Source organism: Zonotrichia leucophrys, chromosome 1 (genome assembly GCF_028769735.1).
Source record: "Zonotrichia leucophrys gambelii isolate GWCS_2022_RI chromosome 1, RI_Zleu_2.0, whole genome shotgun sequence".
NCBI classification, from domain to species: Eukaryota; Metazoa; Chordata; class Aves; order Passeriformes; family Passerellidae; genus Zonotrichia; species Zonotrichia leucophrys.
The window spans coordinates 27114112-27133784 of record NC_088169.1 but is presented as its reverse complement, the minus strand read 5'-3'; the positions used below and the strand labels follow the sequence as shown (position 1 = coordinate 27133784).

At 42.4% G+C, this 19673-nt stretch overlaps 2 protein-coding genes across 3 annotated transcripts in view; one reads left to right on the top strand and one right to left on the bottom strand.

The window, feature by feature from the left end:
• GAS6 (growth arrest specific 6) overlaps positions 1-10831 on the top strand; it is a 39958-nt gene extending 29127 nt beyond the window's left edge. Inside the window, exons 11-15 of the mRNA XM_064709756.1 lie at positions 2193-2357; positions 3957-4125; positions 5701-5873; positions 6648-6873; positions 10249-10831. Of these exons, the coding sequence (XP_064565826.1) occupies positions 2193-2357; positions 3957-4125; positions 5701-5873; positions 6648-6873; positions 10249-10400 (885 nt within the window). The 3' untranslated portion in view covers positions 10401-10831. The remainder of the gene's footprint in view (positions 1-2192; positions 2358-3956; positions 4126-5700; positions 5874-6647; positions 6874-10248) is intronic.
• A 3905-nt stretch (positions 10832-14736) lies between these two features.
• The window catches only part of TMEM255B (transmembrane protein 255B), a 68229-nt gene continuing 63292 nt past the window's right edge, over positions 14737-19673 (bottom strand). Inside the window, exons 8-9 of one of the 2 annotated variants that reach the window (XM_064711997.1) lie at positions 18174-18317; positions 14737-15407 (exon numbers count right to left, since the gene is read on the bottom strand). In XM_064711997.1, the coding sequence (XP_064568067.1) occupies positions 15240-15407; positions 18174-18317 (312 nt within the window). In that variant the 3' untranslated portion in view covers positions 14737-15239. The remainder of the gene's footprint in view (positions 15408-18173; positions 18318-19673) is intronic. The other variant, XM_064712082.1, reaches the window with a different exon arrangement.

Sequence of the window (19673 nt, the reverse complement as noted above, 5' to 3'; positions counted from 1 at the left end):
ACTTGCTTTTCAGCAAACAGTGGGCAGGCTGGCTGTGTGCCATGAGCTGTCCAGGGCATGAGTCCAACACACAAAGCTGCCTGCCCTTGCTAAAGCATATGGGAACCCTTAGCTGTGAGAACTGTCTTCCTGAATGTCTCTAAGCCATGGTGGCAGCAGCAATAGCAGCTTGCCATAGGAGTAGGGAATTGGAGCAGGATGCTAACTACTGAAAGGCTTCCTCTTTTGGTTTATATGTGATGGTAGGGCACCAGCAATTAAGATTTGACTATAAGAAGCAGGAGCTTAAACAGCCAGAGGGCATTGTAAAGTAGGCAGAATGTAATTTCCTAAACTGGAATCTGTTGAGAATTCCCACAGGGATTAACCTCTTCTCCTATGGAAGTTTTCACTGATTTTGGTTTGCTTGTATTAAAGATCAGATGCAGCTAAGAACTCAGATTTTTTTTTATTTATTTATATGTTATTACTTGCTATGCAATCTAATAAAATTTTAAAAGGCCCTGAATTCTGGTGGCCCTGTAAGTAGCAGTGTTTCTTCAGAGCATGGGCACTGCTGCAGCTGGCTATTCCCAATTCCCACTGGCTCTGTGTCTGCCCAGTGGCTGTGCCAGGAGCAGGGAGATGCTCTGTGCCAGCTCCCTGTGGCACTCCACAGCCTGGAGCATCAGGGCAGTGGTGACCATCACACTGGGCAGAGGTGTGTGAGTTTTTGGCTGCACAGCCTGTGGGCTTATGTTCCCACACACTGAATGGGCTTCACAGCCACCCAATACTCAGAAAGAGCCTGTTTGAGACTGGCTGGTGTGTCTCCATGAAATGCAGTCTGGAGATGTAGGTGCTGCTTTAAACAAGCAAGCTGCAGACAAATAAATTCATGTTCTGTAGGATGTGGCATAGAGCAACACAGCAGGTGGAAACAGTGCTGTAGCAATATAAACCAGATTGTCCTGGAATTCACAAGAGAAGAAAAAGGTTCATGAGAGGAGGAAAGTCTGTGAATAATCTTTTCTACTATCAAATTCACTTAATCTTGATTCCTGAAGACTGCAATCCAAAGGGAGTGCCCAGGTACAAACCTGCTCAACCCCTTTATGTTCTCCTTTATGTTACAGCCACAGAGCAAGAGCTCAGAATGGCTGATAAGAGCAATTTGGGACTGCTAATCAGAATACAGAGGGAAAGATGCTCAGGACCTGGCCTGCTAGCAGGGAGAGGGCAGGACATGTCTAAACATCCTCTGAAACAGATAACTGGTTTGTGCAGCAGCTCACTGATAGAAGCTGCTTCTGGGTGTCCCAGGGAACAGAGCTGTACAGATGAAGAGTGAGTAGGTGGAGTATCGGTCATAGAGTGGGAAGAAGATTATGAAATAGTGGAGGTGTGTTCCTTTCTTCTTTACAGAAGGATTGAGATTGTCTTCTGCCACAGCCACAGAGCACTCCACTGGTAGCAGGACCCATGTCCCAGGCAGCAGAATCTTGGCTGCTGGTCAGTCTGGTGCATCAGCTTTGGGCTTCACCTTCCCTCCCTCCACAGAAGCTTTATAGTGCTTCTCTGTGCAGCCTGATCATAATCAAAATGATGAAATCTTTTTGAATTTTCAGTGGTAATAGAATCCTCCTAGAAGTAGCTTTTCAGAGACATGGAAGGAAAACTTGCAGTTGCTTTTTTGAGAGAAAAGTTATTGCCTATTACACATTTTTATTACCCTCTCAAAATTTCCACTCTGTGTTGTGCTTTTTGAGGAGGTTGATATTAAAAGACTGGGTCTGGGAGGCTTCTACATTATCTTACACTGATCCAACAAAAGACATCTTGTTTGTCCTTCCAGCTTTTCCTTTCACAGGCAGCTGCAATAGGAAGTTTCTCATTAATAACTCATTATTGCATTTACATTTTGCATAAAGCAACCTACAAAAGTCATGTATTTAATTCACTCACATTTTTCTGTAGCTGTTTTGAAGTAGGTGGACTGTCTTCACCAATAAGGTTAATCACAGACTACTTTCTAGAGTAGATTTACATTTCAAGGTGGAATGTAACTTAAAAGGTGAACAAAGAGGCTTGGGGACTGAAAATATTCAAGCCTTTATCTTGGGGATTTTACTGTGGTCTGTCCTGTACCTGCAACTGCAGATACTAAGTTCTATTCGTACTTAATAACTCAATTTGGAATTTTACTTTTTCAGATCTCTGTTGAGGAACTTGAAAGAAATTTGATTATAAAGGTGAACAGGGATGCAGTTATGAAAATCGCTGTCTCAGGAAACCTGTTTACACTGTACAAGGGAGTGTACCAGCTGAATTTGACAGTAGGAGGCATTCCTTTCAAAACAAAGGACCTTATTCTACCAGTAAGTGTGGCATGATAACTTGTGTTCCTTTGCATGCCTGAAGGGCTTGAGTTCATCTTCTCTTGGGGTAATGTAGGTCCTTCCTGAGAGCAGTTCAACCTGCCCTGAAACAGGTGGAATTATCAACTTCTGGATGCAGCTTTCTGCCCATAAGCCAGTAGCAAAATTGAGTCCCCAGATGTTTTGATTGGTAAGTTTGGGTGAGATGTATCCCACCTGCAGAGTTAGGGCACAGCAAAATTGGAGCACATGACAAAATCCTCAGTGGTCATGCTGGCTTGGAGAGCAGGAGTGGCCTGGGGAGGGGTCAGTGGGCACGCTGCTGTGTGAGGGTGACACTGTGCCCACAAAGTCTGGAACCAACATCAGGGGCACTCTTTGTATTGTGACCAAAGTTTGTTCTTCACGTGTAACAAATACAATTTGCTGCATTTGTTTGCTGTGTCACTATTGTGAGAGCCAAGGAAAAACAAAAGCTTATTTTTCTTTATTTCCTCCTAATTGAAGTAGATACAGCATATGAATAAATGTTAAGGCAGTCCTTGGGTAAGACTGGATGATTGCTGTGTTTCTGGAATAGCTGCTGCTCAGGCTGGTTTGAATGCCCACCACCAGCAGAGTTGGCACCTTGAAATCCAAATTTGCATCTCTTTATTCCTAAATTGGGTGACAAGCTTGAGGCTCTGTGACTGGGAGTGCAGCAGCTGAGCCTCACAGCTCCTGTGCCTCACAAGAAGTCATTCAGGGCCACTGCTTGTCAGAAACAGTAAGCCCAGGGTGTAGTCAGAATCTAGGATTGAGGGCCAGAAACTCCTCAGGTTTTTATCCTGGCTCAGGCACTTAATTCTCTCTCTCCTTCACTTAATTGGGGGCAGTGGTGTTGATTTAAAGACTTTGCAAGGAGCCTTCTCTTTACAAACTGACTCCCATTTTAATGCTGACGTTAGGTACAGGATAATACATTCAATTTAATGTATTATTAAATGTATTATTTTATTATGTATTATATATTAAAATTACATTTAAGACATTTAATACATTAGGTACAGGATAGCCTAACTAGAAGCTGGAAGGAATGATGTTTGTACAGAGTGGTATGCCAGTCTTGTGGTGCAGGCACCCCTCCTTGAGCCAGAACCCAAAAACTTATACCATGATCAGCTCCAATGTCTGTCTTGTGTGTCATGCAGGCTGTTTGCAATGACAAAAAGGATTGGGATTTCCAGCCTTAAGTTAGCCTCCAGCATTTGCAGTGCTGAATTATGGAGCTCTGGCTACAGAGCTTTAGAAATAAGTTGTATTAATGATGGGCAACACATAGAGGAGCTTACAGAACCAATGCAACCAAACCAGCACCTGCACTAGCTAATGCCCTTCTGACCTGTGGAGACAAGCTGAGCTCAGGGGAGTTTCCTGGGGAAATACTGACCATTCACTTGCTTGGGGTCACAGGATTGGGGTTGCTGCCTCTTGGTTTGCATAACACATCAAAATTATTTCTACTGTTGAGTATGATAATATAACTGAGTATTCCTTTGCACACAATTCCTCGTCACTGAGCAATCATTTGAGGCATAAAATGCTGCTTTATCTTCCCAGATCAACCCTCGGCTGGATGGTTGCATGCGAGCATGGAACTGGCTGAATGGGGAGGACACCTCCATCCAGGAGACCATAAAGATGAATGAAAAGATGCAGTGCTTTGCTGTAGCAGGACGAGGCTCCTTCTATCCTGGCCGAGGTTTTGCTGTGTTCAATCTTACTCACAGTAAGTAGGCTGGGATTTTTTGTTTCTGACCTGTTGTCCTGCCATTAACCATACGTGGTTAATGAACAGTGTTAAAACTTAGGTGTGTGCCAGACTCACTGTAGATTGATGCAGAAAAGATTAAATTTGTGGTTCTTGTCAAAGGAAGGCTTGTAAGTGATAGTTCAAGCCAGTGCAAATATGGCCAGCAGGGATTAGGTTCTTTCTGTGTAGCTCCAGTAACACATTTCACAGCCAGACTGGCTCCAGCTCATCCTCAGCCTTAGAGGCTTTGCACCTCTCTGTCAGCAGCTTAGGTGCTTCCAGTCCTTACCATTGTTTCCTGCCCAACAGGGAGACCTGAAAGCCATACTTCTGTATCTTGAGATGATGACAGACAGAAAAATTGAAATTGTCTATTGTCTTGGATTCACTTCTAATCATGGGCTGTCGTTACTTTCACTTGGGACAAATGCAGTAAGCATATCTCTGATAGAAGCCAATGAAATTGGCATACAGTAATAACAGGTTTCAAATCAAACTTGTCCATACTAATGTAGCACTCAGAAAGTCACCTTTTATTGTTCTAGATTATTGTGTTTGCTTATCTGTGTAATCAGCTGTCAATATTTCTGAACCCACACAAATGCTGACCATTTATTTTAGTATGGTGTGTAAGTCCTGCTCTGCAGGAGCCATCTGTTCAGTGTTATGTGGATTTTTCTGCTGTGCCATGGTAAATTAGGGAGTACCAGGTGTCTGTCATATTACTTAGCATGTGGATTTAAAAGTTCCAAAGTAAAGACAAGGCAGCATCTAAAATGCAGGTGAAGTGCAGATAAGGCCTCAGTACCTGCATTTTTTTTCAAACAATCATTCTCTTTTTTTTTTTTTTTTTCCTTTGCAGTGGTAAGCTCTATAAAGAATGGATTATTGTATTTCAAGATGTGGTGAAGTAGCAAAGCTAATAGTCCTGTGAAGGGAGGTTACAGGAGCACATTGATATCTTTCTTTGCAGCCTTCATTACCTTTTCAATTATTAGGGCACTGAGGCAGTAAGTAGATACCAGAAAATTTAATTCAGGGTGCAAGAGGTGAAATAAAACATGCCACACTTCTGAGAGATTGGTGATCAGGAAGAGTTTGAGTAGGTGGTGAGTGTAGTATGCTTATACAATTTTTGAGTTTAATACAGGCTTTCATAGAAATGTTTCCTGCATGTCAAATTTCAACTCAGATTTCTCAGTGATCTTTGGACAGACTGGTTCAAAAACTGGTTTTCAATTGACCTATCTTGCAGCAGTTCTTTGAATGTGTCAGATTGGCAGCCATGGGAATTTGACTAACTCTTTGTGATAAAAAGCTTTATGTTATCCTTTGACATTCTAAAACCAGCAGAATTCGTAAGGTATCAAGAGGAAACTGATGCCATTTTCTTGTCCAATTTTATGTTCAGGTGCTTTGGAATGATTTTTTGTAAAATAAAAAAAGATGTGGCAGTCCCTCCAGATGCTCATCTGCCTATGCTCTTCTCCAGGGAGAAATTGAACAGCTTACCCACTTGACACATTGTCCAATGAATTCCTTTTTCTGCAGTGCAACCTTCTTCTGGAAATGAAACCAAGACAAATTGGGAAATTGAAGTAAATGCTGTAATTCAACCAGCAACAGATACTGGTGTGCTGTTTGCCCTAGTTACAGAAGAAGCATCTGTCCCTTTATCGCTGTCTCTGATTGACTATCACTCCACAAAGAAACTGAAGCAACAGGTACAAACAAGTATTTTTGTAGAGACGTTTCCTTGCTGTTTCCTGGTAACTGGAAGTCCATTTCAAAACCAGCTGTCAAGTTTGATGCCTGTTTCATTATTTGTCCCACCTGTTCAGAGCACAGTCTGAAACAACAGTGCTTGCCTGAAGTTCTGCCTCTTACAGGTGTGTGTCAGATGCTAATAGGGAGCTCTTTGCAAATGTGGCCTAGGTAAAAGAACTGCTCTTTTGAATGCAGGCATATTTTATTTTCTGGCACAGAAACTGTTTAGTGCCATAAACTATGGATTTCTATTTTTGCTTATCAGTAGCTGTCCCAAAGTAGCCAAGAGACAGGCTTTAGGTGTGGGAAAGGTGCTGGGAAAAGCCAGTCATGGTGGAGTGTTGAATTGCATTCATAACAAAGGGCTAAATTCTGGCATTCCATAAGGGTAAGCCAGGAAGGATTTCACTAAATCCCATGAGCCAATTTTCATTTATAGTACAGCAGCTCCAGTTGGTTTGTCCCCAGTGCAATATAATGACTTCTGCAAGACCCACTAAGAACTCTCTCTGAGAAAACAGTTTCAAGAATTAGTCCCACTGGTTCACTGGTTTTTCATCTGTGCAAATGAGCTCAGAACACAATCAGCAATAGTAATAAGCCTAATTCTCTGAAGGCTCTGCAATATATTTGTAATAAAGGACACTTTGGGCTCATCTTGGTACTGGGTAAGTGTAGCTAGGTATTTTTCTGCTCCTTGACTGTTTTTCTTTCTTTCTGCTGCTGTTCAGTTTGTCATCGTGGCTTTGGAGAACACAGTTGTGTCCAGGCTGGCAATAAATCTCTGTGATAAAAAGGAACACTCTGTGGATGTCCTCCTCAAGAAAGATCACTTATCCCTGAGGGTAGATGGGCTAGCAGGAGAGAGTGAACTAAGCATCTCTGAGTTGGAGGACAGTCTGTCCATCCTGGAGAGCTCTTTGCAGTCAACGAAGACATACGTGGGAGGATTGCCAGGTGAGCCTCCAGTTTTGTACCATGGACCACAGACTTCCAACTCGCTTTGCTGAGCTGGGAGTCAGGAAAACTGTTTCTGTTCAAGCTGTGAGAGTCCTTCTCTTTCTGCTTGAGCAGGCCTTGTCTGCAATGCAGGAACATAATGGATCTGGGGTTGCACTTTGCTTGAATGATTGTGTCCTTATGAGGGCAGCTGGAGGCAAAAATATTAAGAGGAGGTTTTGCTTGTTCAACAATAAGAATTATTTAATCTGAAGGATTGCTGTAAACTGGGTTATTACCTTAAACCTGGTAAAATCCATAGGAGTTGGGCTACAGATTCTTGCAGTGCTTCATTAATGTAATGAATCCATGGGAGCCCTCCTTGAGGGGAGGACTAGAGCCTCAGGGGATTTTGCCTGAAACTTGGGAAGCGCAGTGTGGGGATTGTCCCTGGCTGATGCTCTTTGAAGCGATCACAGCGTGGCACAGTTAACTGACTGCCTCCCAGCCAGGGGCGGGTAGGGCACAACAAGGGGTTAACACCTTTTATAGTGTCTCTGGCTTTTCAGCACAACAAGGTTTCTTCTGGGAGGTCAGTCTGCTCCTCTCTTCTGAACCTGTAAGATCAAACTTTCATCTGAATCGTGAATTTTGGCCAAGTTTGGGAGTTTGTTTCTTGTTCTGCCTGAACAGGTTTATCAGTCCCTTCTGCTGAGGAATGCTATTAAAGGAACACTTATGTCTCTGATGCACATGATGCCAGCAGCTAAGCAAAATCTTGCCCTTACTTGCCCAAGCAAGGGAGAGGTACAAATGTTGGCTTCTTGTGAGGTGCTGAAGCAGTCAGGCTGGAACAGGGTGGCTGAGGTGCCACACAGTACACATGGTGTGGCTGTCCCCACCATGAACAAGAGTTTTTTGCTGAGGATTTTTGCTGATGATGCAAATGGCTCCCAGTCACATCTGAAAGGTGGAGGCCACATACTCTGGGACATCCACACAGTGGCAGGAACAAGGCTGAAATCCCAAACGTGGCATTTTCTACTCTCAGATTAAATTATCTAAGCTGGCCATTGCACAGGCAAGAGAGGTTGCCTGCTTTCTTTTAAGCTGCTCTCAGGTGCACAGTGGAGATTTCCACAGCTCAGAAATCATCCCATTCTGTCACTGTGCAGGTTCTCTGTGGTTTAGACTACCTGTGCTGGGTGCAGCCCTGGTTTTCATTGCCATGGCTGTGGCAGCTCAGGCCCAGCTGGCTGCTGTAGGTTTAGCTGCTATCCCCCCTTTGATCTGTCATGCTTAGCAACAGGAATTTCTGCCAGCACTCTGCTTTTGCCATTGAGAGGAACCCGGCACTTGCTTGAGAAACACTGTCATTTGCCAAATAAATAAACATTTCAGCACTTCAGTTGGATTAATCACTCTGGGTTAAGTAACAATACCAAATGGTCAGATCTAAGTCAGTTTGGCTCATTCAGATTTTGAAAACATTACGTAGTTTTTGGTTTTTCCATGCTTCCATACCCTGTGGAAAAAACAGTATAGTGGTCAAACTTCACCTCTTTATTCCATTTGCCACAAAGAAAGAAATAATTCTGGATCCAAATATGTATTAAGTCTGATCCTAAGCACAGCTAATGTTGCAGATGTGGAAGAAATACTACTTAGAGTTTCAACAGATAAGAGAGAACATGTAGACATTAATTGCATTTTCTGTAGGCTTTTCAGTTCTGGTAAATCCTAAATTATGTAATTTATGTAATGCATAGGTGATTTTTCCGAAACTATGCATTCCACTAGGTGAACAAACCTTTAAACTAGGCTTTCAAATCTTTACATGACCACATTTTGGACAGATCCATTTCTAGTCAAAACAGAAAATTAAATATTTCACATAGTTTACAATACAATGAAATTGTATTTCATTGTATAAATTATTGTATTTTTACAATAAAATGAAAAAAAATTCTTTTTAATCTCTTACGAATCTATCTAAAAGCCCACACTGTGTTTCAGTCAGCTCTGTGGCACATGTGACAGCAATCTGCTTGACTCCTTAGATGAGTCTTCAAGTTGTTAGGTCACAACTTCAACTCTTCTGACTCAAAATTTAGTTTACATTCCTGTGAGGTATTACAACAGAGATGCTGCATTCCTTCAGCAGACTTTGCAGATAAACTTTGGCAAATGGAGGGGAATGGGAAATAGATAACATCACTAAATAAAACAACTACTGAGCAATGGTAGCTCTCCCCCTGGAAGCTGAAGAGGTTTATAGTATTTCTTTGTGGCTTACAGATCTCCCACTAATGTTCTCTCTCCCACTCAGTCCCAGATTCTGTCTGAGCTGTGTCTGAGCACATCAGCCCTGCATATCTCCAGGCAGAACACTTTAAATTTCATATAATCTTGGTCAACAGGACAACCTACTGTTCAAGTTGTTCTTGCTTCAATGTAAAGATAAGTGATTTATTTAGCCACCTGAATCACTGTGAAGTTAAATATTGAGTTCATTATTTTCCATTGCACAACCAGTTTGATTGGGTCAGCTTTGGGTTGTAAATAAACTAAAGATTTTTGGGGAAAGGTAGAGGACAGAGCTCATGTAGATTTTCTTGTTGTTATGTTACTGTGTTGGGTTTTTGTTTGTTTACAGTCAGTGTGTATATGATATTACAGAAGTTAGTAGTAAGACTGACTAATTTCCTCTAGTCTATTGGATTGTACTTAGTGTCTTCTTCCTTGCCATCTGTTTTCTGTCTCTGGTAAACTGATTAAAAGAACAGTGGATCTCCACAGTAAAAATTAGCTTCATTAGTCTGACCAATTCAACTGATGAATTCCAGCACCTTGCTCATGAAGGCCAGCAAACTTCCTGTGCTCATACACAGCAAAACCATGTTAAAGATGAGTCCAGCAAGTGGCAGAGGCAGCATATGGGAAGTGCTTTCCTGTCATAAAATTCCCCCCGTAATATTTTGGAGGCTATTTTGAAGAGGAAGAGCATTAGAGGGAGGTCTAACATCTCCACCAATAACAAAGCAGAGGGTTCGGAGATGGAGGGGTGGAAAGCATGGGGCTGTGTGAGCACATTGTGCCACTGCAGTGAGGCTGTGCTGCACAAGGTTTCATCCAGGAGGCCTTGCAGAGGCACAGAGCAGCTGAGGAAGGGTTCAGCCTGGGAGAAGGGCTTTGGTGCACCAGAACAGATGGTGTTTTCCTCACGTCTGGGATTGGGCTCTTGCCTTCTGGCAAGGGGGCAGGGGAGGTAGAAACACCAGCATGGAAAGAGGTGAGCATGAACCCATTGAAGCAATATCCATCTGAGCCTAGGCAGGGCAGGTGTTTATTTAAAGGCAGCTGTCAGAGACATTTATCTCCCCTTTCCCACAGACGTTCCTGTCACCTCCACTCCGGTCACCGCCTCCTACCATGGCTGCATGACCCTCAAGCTGAACAACACAGCACTGGACTTGGATGAGGCTCTCTACAAGCACAGTGACATCACCTCACATTCCTGTCCTCCAGTCCAGGAGGGTCAGTAGGTACCACTGCAATGCGAAAGTTTTATACTCAGAAACTTTCAGTGCTTTTCTTTTTTTAAAAGATATAAATTATTCAGATCTACCGCACTGCGTGTATAGTTTCTCCTAAACACTGAAGTTATGTAGAAGCTACTGATCCCTATGTCAGATTGATTATTGAAATGCTCTTTGCTTTGAGGTTTAAAGGTTGTAATATATTTGTAAATAGTTCAGAAGACTAATATTAAATAAGTCAAAAGTACAGAATGTACTGAAAGTGAATACTATCTTTAGGCTGTAAGAGACAGTTTCATCTGCAATGTGGGAAACTTGGTAATATATGAGTATGGACTGGAAGAAAAATAATAATTCTGTATTATTTTTTATTACCAAACACTGCTTTCTGATTTGCAAAATATGAGAGAATAAAATATTTACATACAAGTTTTTAATTTACCTGTACTGAGATTATTCTGTATTCTGGTGTCTGGAGGTTACACTGGGAGAGGGTGGGGGAGAGGGGAAGGGTTGCTTTTTTATTTTTTGGAGGTTGAGGGTTGGGGTTTATATGCTTCCATCAGTGTTTCATATCTTCTCAGCTGCAGAGCAAATGGTGGCTGCTATTCTTATTGCTGGAGCTTCTCTTTCTGGTACCACAGAAAAAAGACTCAGTTGTGACCTTTAGAAAAACTCTTGGTCAACAGAAAATGGAAAATGAAGTTGGGTCAGCAGGAAACATTTAGAAGGAAAGACTCAAGAAGTTGAAAGCCATACAGCTTTTGTGTCAATGGCTGCTGGAGTAAATGATGAGGTGTTGAGAATTGGCAAATATTATCTGGTGATGACATATTTTTGCTGCTGCATTTTTGGTTGGCTCATTCAACTGTGAGCCTAGTGGGAGCAGAGAGGCTTGAGCTGTGAGAGCTAGCCAGGCTGAACTGCATGAGGTGAGAATATCCATGGGGATTTATGCAGGAAAGGTTTTAGAGCCATAAAGTGTGTTCAGCTTTTCAGCTATCCTTCTGAAGTTGGGATGGGCTTTGCCTAGTCTCTCTTGAGTCACTTAAATCTTGTTTTATTTGGTCCTTGTCTTGCATCAAATGAATAAACTGAGTAATTTTGGTATATGCTGCAGTACAAAAATCCAAGTATTGGGTGGCTAAGGTTACACCTTCAGAAGTGTAACACCTAAGGTTACACCTTCATGTTAATCCTTCAGAGGATTAGCATGAAAAAAGTCTAATTCTACAAGGTCTTTTATAAATTATCCTTGGTCAGTCATGTTATGTTTTCCCTAAGCAGATAAGGAGATAACACATCTGTCTAATAATCCTCATGTGCGGCAACATCTGCGACCAAACTGTGAAGATAAAACTGTCCCAGAGAAAAAGGGGAAAGAAGGGGAAGACTATTCCAAGCATATTTTCCAGCAAGGATCCCTGCTTTATTTAGCAGAGAAGAGAAAGGTACTCTATTAGCCATTAGACATGGCATCATAGCTTCTTATCACAAGTAAAAAACAATCAGCAGTGATGCAGTAGGGCAGAAAAGAACAGAACTTTATCACTTTGAACCAATCTACTCATTTATACTTGGAGAAGGATCTACTGTCAGCTCTAACCAGACACAAGTTTGAAAAGAAATTTCCCACTAGACAGTAATAACTTACTGAAAGACCGTGCATGGATAGGAAAACCCAGGAGTAGTTCTATGTTTTTGCCTTTTTTTTAGTTGAGCAAGGGAAACCACCTTGTTTCTGAAAGTGCTTTAGTTACCCCTGATGACTCTGGATCAATTTGTGATCCAGTATGGGGCTGTAGTTTGGCTTTGTGCTGGAAACAGTGTTGATAACTCTGGGATGTTTTAGCTATTGCTGAGCTGGGCTTGCAGTGCCAAGACCTTTTCTGTTTCTCACCCACCAGTGAGGGGGCTGGGGATGCACAAGGAGTTGGGAGGGGACACAGCTGGGACAGCTGATCCCAAGTGGCCAGATGGATATCCCACACCATGTGGCCTCATGATCAGCACATACAGCTGGGGGACAAAAGGGGAAGGGGAGGGACACTTAGAGTGATGGTCTTTGTCTTCCCAAGTCCCTGTTCCACACGACATTTCCCAGCTTTCCTGAAGATGTCTGAACCCCTGCCTGCTCACGGGAAGTGGTGGATGAATGCCAGCTCTGCTTTGCTGGTGTGTGTGGCTTTTGCTTTACCTATTAAACTGTCTCTATCTCAGCCCATGAGTTTTCTCACTTTCACACCTCTGATTCTCTCCCCCGTCCCAGCAAGGGAGAATGAATGAGTGGCTGCCTAGGGCTGGGCTGCCAGCTGGGATTCCACCATAAAAATCTCCCATCATTTAGACTTGGAGTAACTCCACTAAAAAAAATTACAGATTCGGAAGACATCTATTTTTAAACCAAGAAGATGAAACAAGCCCTGCTTTACTTTGCTCTTTTCAAATGAAACAATCTAGCAAAATAGTTTCATGTCTGGTATTTTGGTAAAATCTCTGTGGTAGTTCCAAAAAAACTACCGTGTGGCATAAATGAATCACAAACATGTCTGACTTTTGTGTTAATATAAGTGACACTATTTATGTGGCCAGAATTATTTTAGGTCCTGGAAACATGAATCCTGTGGTATGTTATGGTACTCTGCAGTTCCATACTAAATGTCACGTGTACAAGAGCATTTATTCTCTAATTCAGAGCAGAAATTGCTCCCAGTCTTTGCATATGTGTGCATATATGTGTAGATGTCTTGCATAGACCACAATGCACCCTGACTCAAAATGTAGTTTAGAAGAGCAACTCCGAATTTCTCAGTCTGGAGAATGATAGAAGAGGTGGGGGACAAGGTGGGGCAGAGTGTAAAGATGAATTGTTTTAATACCCTAGTGCAGTACCCTACTGGAGAAAGGTTAGGAGGAAGAGGTAGCTGCAAAAAGCATTCCTTCATTCCTTCTCAATCACTTGCTTCAACCCAAGAGAAATATTGATTTCATCCTTGTTCAGTTAGTCTAGGTGTTCAACCCGAAGGGATCAAGTCTGTTCTGGACTTTGAGTCCTTAAAATGGACCCAGGTGGTTCCCCTGGTAGTATTCACAGCAAGTAAAAAGAAGTAAATGTGTAGCTTCACTTACTTCATAATCAGAGTGACTGTGCTTTTCACAGCATGCACTTGCACAAGAACTAAGCACTTGGGATGCATTAAATTAATGTTTAAAACAAAACAAATGATCTCTCTTCTGACTTCTGTTTTTCTCAGCCATGTTCAAATAACTCACCTTGTCAACAAGATGAGTAAGGCACCTCATCACTGGCCTAAAACTTTGCATCTCAGAAAAACCTTAATTGAACAAAAGGTGGCTTTTATGGTCCATGTAAATTAATCTCTCTTCTTATGTGTATCAGTACTGAATCTGCTTTTCATACATTGAGGTAAAACACATGAATTAACAGATATTTTTTGCAAGTTGCAAAGTACTATGCAAAAGGATGATCACTAATTTTTCCATTTTAAGCAGGTCTGATGGTGTCCCTTTCTTTCAAAAGAAACTGTCAAGTAAGCTGGTTTTGTTTATTTAGTTTTTTTCAATATCCTCATAATACAGAGCAGCTGCCTAAAATGTTAATGAGAAATACCTTCCATTCCCTGTCTTACTCTTTAGCATTTCAGGAAATTTCTAGAGCTTCATTGCTGTCTAGACTGTAAGATCTATGGAGCAAGCAGCACCAACACCCTTCCTGCAGGAGCAAAATGCAGTGAAAGGATGCAGCATTAAATGGGTTTTTGTGCTGTTTGTAAGTACCCCTGTCCCAGAATAAGGCGAGTGTGTGCCAAAAGGAATACCAGCTAATGTGAGGAGGCAGGGTGCAGACAACAGGGATATGGCTTTTTTCCTGTCAGTGGCACTGCCAGAGGTATTGTTGCTTAGCCTTTGGAGAAAATAAATACATTAAAAAAGGAATTGGGCCCCTTCATTCCTTTCAGCCTTTCATTCACTCTGTTTCAGTCATTGTGAAATACCTGCATTAGGTCTTGGATTAACTTAAAAATAAATAAGAGGCATTTAACCTAAAATGGTTTTGCTTGTGGTGCTCTTTTGACTAGAAAGGAATTAATTTGAACACCAAAGTGTAGCCTAAAATACATGTCTGGAAATGGTATTTTTAGTGCATTAACATGACATTTTATTATGAATACTAGACTGGCAAAAAGTTCAGCTAAAACAGTCCAAATAGACCGTTTCTCTTTTTATCTGAAACGTGAAAAGAGAAACTATTTGGTAGAGTACTTCTTCCTCTCTTCTTTTGTTTTCCTTTCCTTCCAAATATACACAGCCTTAGGATAGTATAAATATACACAGTGAACTTTATTGTAAAATAATTGCCACGCTTTATTAGTACAACACTTTCACCAGAAGAGTTATTAAACACTACAAGCAAACAAACTCTTGCTAACCAAAATTATTGACTCTGGGAGCTCCCAGCTACCCACTCAGACAACACAGTCTAAAATCCCTCAATATTGGTTCATGAAAGCAGAACACATATCTGGAGTATTTTCTTCATTTTTCCTCTTGAAGAAAATCTATTCTGCAGTGGACTGGGAGGGAAGCATCTCATGCTTACAGTAGCCAGAAAGTTCTACTACATCTGCCTGCAGGCACACTGAGTGGTGGCGTGCCTGCCCTCACAGCTCCAGGGCTCTGCCCTGCTCACCGGGAGAGGTGGCTAAAAGCAGAGTGGCAGTAACTCTGTGCTGGGCTGAAGTCTACTGCCTGCACAGCACAGTTTCCAGAGGTTTCTTTAAAACAAATGAAAAGCCTACCAGCTACTAAGATAAATTCTTTGTTCTATGGTGCATATGGTGGAGGCTTTTCCCCAGGCAAGCAGTAAGTTGGTGTATAGAGGGCTGGAGCATTTGGGGGAAGACCATAGCTGGAGCTGGACTGAGATGGAGGCTGAGTTTCTTCTGATAAAGAAATGTCAGTAGATGATGTTCCTGGAAAATTGCTGGCAGGCTGTATCAGACAAGGAAAAATAACTTCTTCAGTAAAGGATTACAACCCCATTGCAGCTTTGTGTTGTTTGCCATGTGTTACATAATAAGCCCCATGATTAAATTTCACATGCATTGCAGCACAACGTTAACTTTAGTTCTAAAGCACCTGCTTAAGTGTAGCAATGATGGTGCCTAGTGAAACAAGAGATTCCATCTGTAACCCAAGTCATTTTTAATAGACATTGTGCAGACAGCTAGGCAATAGAGCAGAACAGGAATTTCTGCAGGAAAAGATGCTTGGCTTCCTGGGTGAGGCACAGCACCTGACTGACTGATTAGGTTATGTGTAGCTGCTCCTTTCCAGGCCTCATTGTGAAATTTAAATTACCTCAGATGTAATTAATCTCAGTCATAATACTTGCATAATTATTTGCCAAATGCAGATTCCTCTTAAGAGAAAATTTTACAGATGGACACGTGTTTCCCTCTTTGGCAGTCAGCTATGATGGGGCTTTGCCTGAAAAAGGCACATTAAATAAATAGAGCTTGGGAAGTAGCCTATCTTCAGAAGCAAACAGGGTTCATTAACACAAAAGAATGCTTGTAGGGAGTAATATTCTGGATAAAATCCTACTACTGCTTTAAACCAAGTTTTGTCACTGATTTCAGGAGGATGACGATTTTACTCGTCCTCTCATATGACAGCACGTGTCAGTCTGTGGGCTTCAGCTGAAGACTTGGGCTCAGTTCCCCTCAAGTTCAGACTTTAAAGGGAACTTAAAGTGCCTGGAATTTAAAAATGAGATAAAGTAATCATGGATCTTTTTCATGATTGGGAAACGAAAAATCTGGGCAAGTGATGTTCCCCGCTGCTAAAAAAAATTAATATCCACAATCTAGAAGGCCGGGCCAGGGCTGCCCTTGAACAGTGGCATCTCAGAGCTGTCCAGGCTGGCAGACCCCATGCCCAGGTGTTTGCTTCCTCCATGGGGCTCCATGTGACTGCTGGGTCAAACCCTCCTGGCAAGGAGAATGTTGTCCTGCATTTGTACCACACAGTGACTTAGTGAGTGAGAATGGGGAGATCTCAACAGGAAGGCTTGTTCATGCCCTTTAACTCTCTGAGGCAGTGCAGGTACACTGACAGACCTGCTAGATACATCACCTCCAAACTTAGGTGTTGTGGTTTTGGGTTGGCTTGGGGCTTTATTTATTTCAGAGTTGTTGCTTCCCTCCCCTCTCAATCTGCAACCACTGCTTCCATCTGTTTGCCTGGAATTGTTTCTGCAGTGAGTTCTCTCTAGCAGGAATAAGTGGCACAACCCATAAGTGCTGTCATCACCAGCAGTCCTTGCCCAGCTAATCAGGACCATTACCTGCCCAGCTGGCTGGCCTGTTACCAAGACTAGTTGTGGCTGAACTGTACCAGCAAGGGCTGTATTATTTTGTTGGCACATGTCACAGTAAACAAAAGAAATGCTGGTAACATCCTTTCAAAATGCATTTCTGCTATCACCATTTCTTTTTGCCATATGGCTGATTTCTTTTATAGACTTTGCCTCTCTGGCCAGCATTTATTCAGTGAGATACTGGATTCAGCAAAGGACAGGAATGAATGTCATATATCTTTAACCTGAGATAATCCACTGGTGACTCTGAAGGGTAGACTAGCTCAGTCAGGGACTTCTAATCTGTGGACAGCTAAAAATTCAGTTTCCCACATCTAAGTGTGCAGCCCTTTTGGGATGCCATGGGATATCCCAGATGTCCCTACAGATGTGACCCAGGTACAATAAACCTGGACCCTCTCAGAGTAGCAGCAGGGGACAGGTGGCTACTTGATCTCATTATCAGGCAGTTCAGATCCCTACATGCCAACAGCCCCTGTGTTCAGTCAGATGAATCCCAGACCCAGACTGGGATTAAGGGCTACAACCATCTGAGCAGGACTTGTGAAGGTCTGAATCCAGCAGCTTGAAGCACTGAGATGGAACATGAAGACCTCCAGCCCCATGGATTCAGCCCACAGCTCTCAAGCAATGGAAGCAGATGACAGTTAAGCTTCTGGCTACTCCTAATCATTCCAGCTTCCATCACTCATGATTTGTACCTCTGAAAAAGTTTATTTTGATTTCTTAAAATTCATATACTGATGCAGAAATTACTTCTCTCCAAACTGCAACATAATGAGTTCATACATACAGGAAGGTGGCTTGCTTTTACTTTTCCCCAGGAATAGAGTTAAGTTTTCCTATTGTTTCTTACTAACCATTCCAGTGGATCCCAGTGTTTCTTACTAACCTCTCCTGACTTGGGAACAGCTCCTGGTGTCAGCCTCTGAATGTTAAGAAAGTGAAGGAAGATAAATGAACAAACTTATTTGAAAAAGTAGAAATCTAGGGAAATAATAGTGTTTATTTTGGAGCGCAGATAAGAATTTGGGGAAAATGCAATGTATTTCTATTTCTCAGTGGACACAAGACTGAACAGTCACAATGGATCCTCATGACTACTTACATGAATATTTTCAGCTTAATTTTATGTGTTTCTATCCCCTTCTCTGTCTACTCTTGGCAACTCTTACCTCACCAGCAGGTGAGAGTCCAAAGGACAACCAGAGAAATCCCGAGGTCTGAGAACAGACCAGAAAACTAGGCACAGACTAAGTAATCCCACAGACAAACCTAGGAGCTGGGATGCAGCTAAGAGCTCCTCTGCAGAGTTTGCACTGAGTAGCAGCTAATGCTTTTGTGGTGTGTGAGAGGGGTGTGTGTTTGTACTGTACCTGAAGAGGCAGTGGGTAGGAGGGATAAGTAGAAATTGCTGCTGCAGAAGGACAGAACCCAGCGTAGGTCAGGATCTGCTGGGCAGGATTGTACAGGATCTGGGGAGGAGGTGCAGCACTGAAGGCAATTTGGGACAGAGGTACCTGTTGAGCACACAAGACAACAAAGTATCAGTACAGTGCAGAGGGGGCTGGAGCAGGAGCTGCTCCTAACACAGGCAACAATTCAACAACTTTCTATTTTCCAACACAATACCAACACAAAAAAACAGCAGACAGAATGAGAGGAGGGTGTATCCGGAATGAATTTTCTGAGTAAAAATACACAGCTATTTTAATCTTCTTCCCTTGGAAAAAGGCTGCTGGTGCTTCCCTAGCAACAGTCACAGAAGCACTGGCAGGGCTCCAGATCCAAGACACCCTGAAGTGCACAGTGTACAGCTTTGGCTGCCTCTTCTTATTCATCCAGCACCAAACACCAAGTCCTTCACCATTTGCTGCTGGCTCCTTCCAATGGCAGATACCTGATGCCCTCAGGTCTTTTTTCTCCGCTTTCCTTCACAGATTTACCTAGATCTCCCTTTCCAGACCGGTTGTTCCTCTTTGACAGCTCACTCTCACTTGGGAAATGGAGTTTGCTGCTGGCTCTCCAGCATCACTCTCAATGTGCTTACCTCATTCCTACTGCAGAAAATCCTTCTCTCATGGCTTTACGGCATGTCTTTTAATTACAATGCAAAATGAAGTTTGAATGAAGAAGTAATAGCTCGCATTAAACCAGCTAAAAAATCTTGGTCGGGAAGAAAGATCAAAAGCTGGATGTGAAAGAGGGTTTGTGTTAAAGCCTAAAACCCTGTGCTATATAACAATTTTTGAAGGACAGCAGAGCAACAGAGCTTTGTGAAATATTTTCACGAGATAAATCTGGTGGTTTCTTTTATTTCCTTTGTTTTTGTTAGCAGATTCCTCCACATGAGAGCATGGAATTTTCTTTTCACTGAAATAATAAAATATGGTAGTTGCCAGACAAATGCTGAAAGCAGCAGCTGGGATTTTTTTTTTTTTCTTTTTACTTCCTTTCAGATTTATCAGTGGGAGATATAAACCATTGCACCCTCTGGAGATAGTGTGAGATCTCTCTGATTGAGAAAGAGGTATATTAATTGTGTTTGTACATGGAGAACATCATCTAGGTCACTGATGTACCACATAAGGTTACTGAGAAATCTAGGCCTTAGCTTCCTGGGGAAATCTGGCATTTCAGGAGCTGGCATGGAGAAAGGCTGGGATCAAAGGCAGAGAGTTTATTTCACAGGAGAAGGCAAAAGTCCCTCATCTTCAAGGCACCCTCCTCAAAACACTCTCATCTGCAAGGTACTCACCTTTCTACCTGCCCTGCTGGGTGGATGTGGTGGGGAAGAGACACTGCTTCAGGAGTAGGGAAGAGCAGGTAACCTGCTTGCTTCAGACCCAAAGGTTTGGGGCCAGTGCACAGCCCCA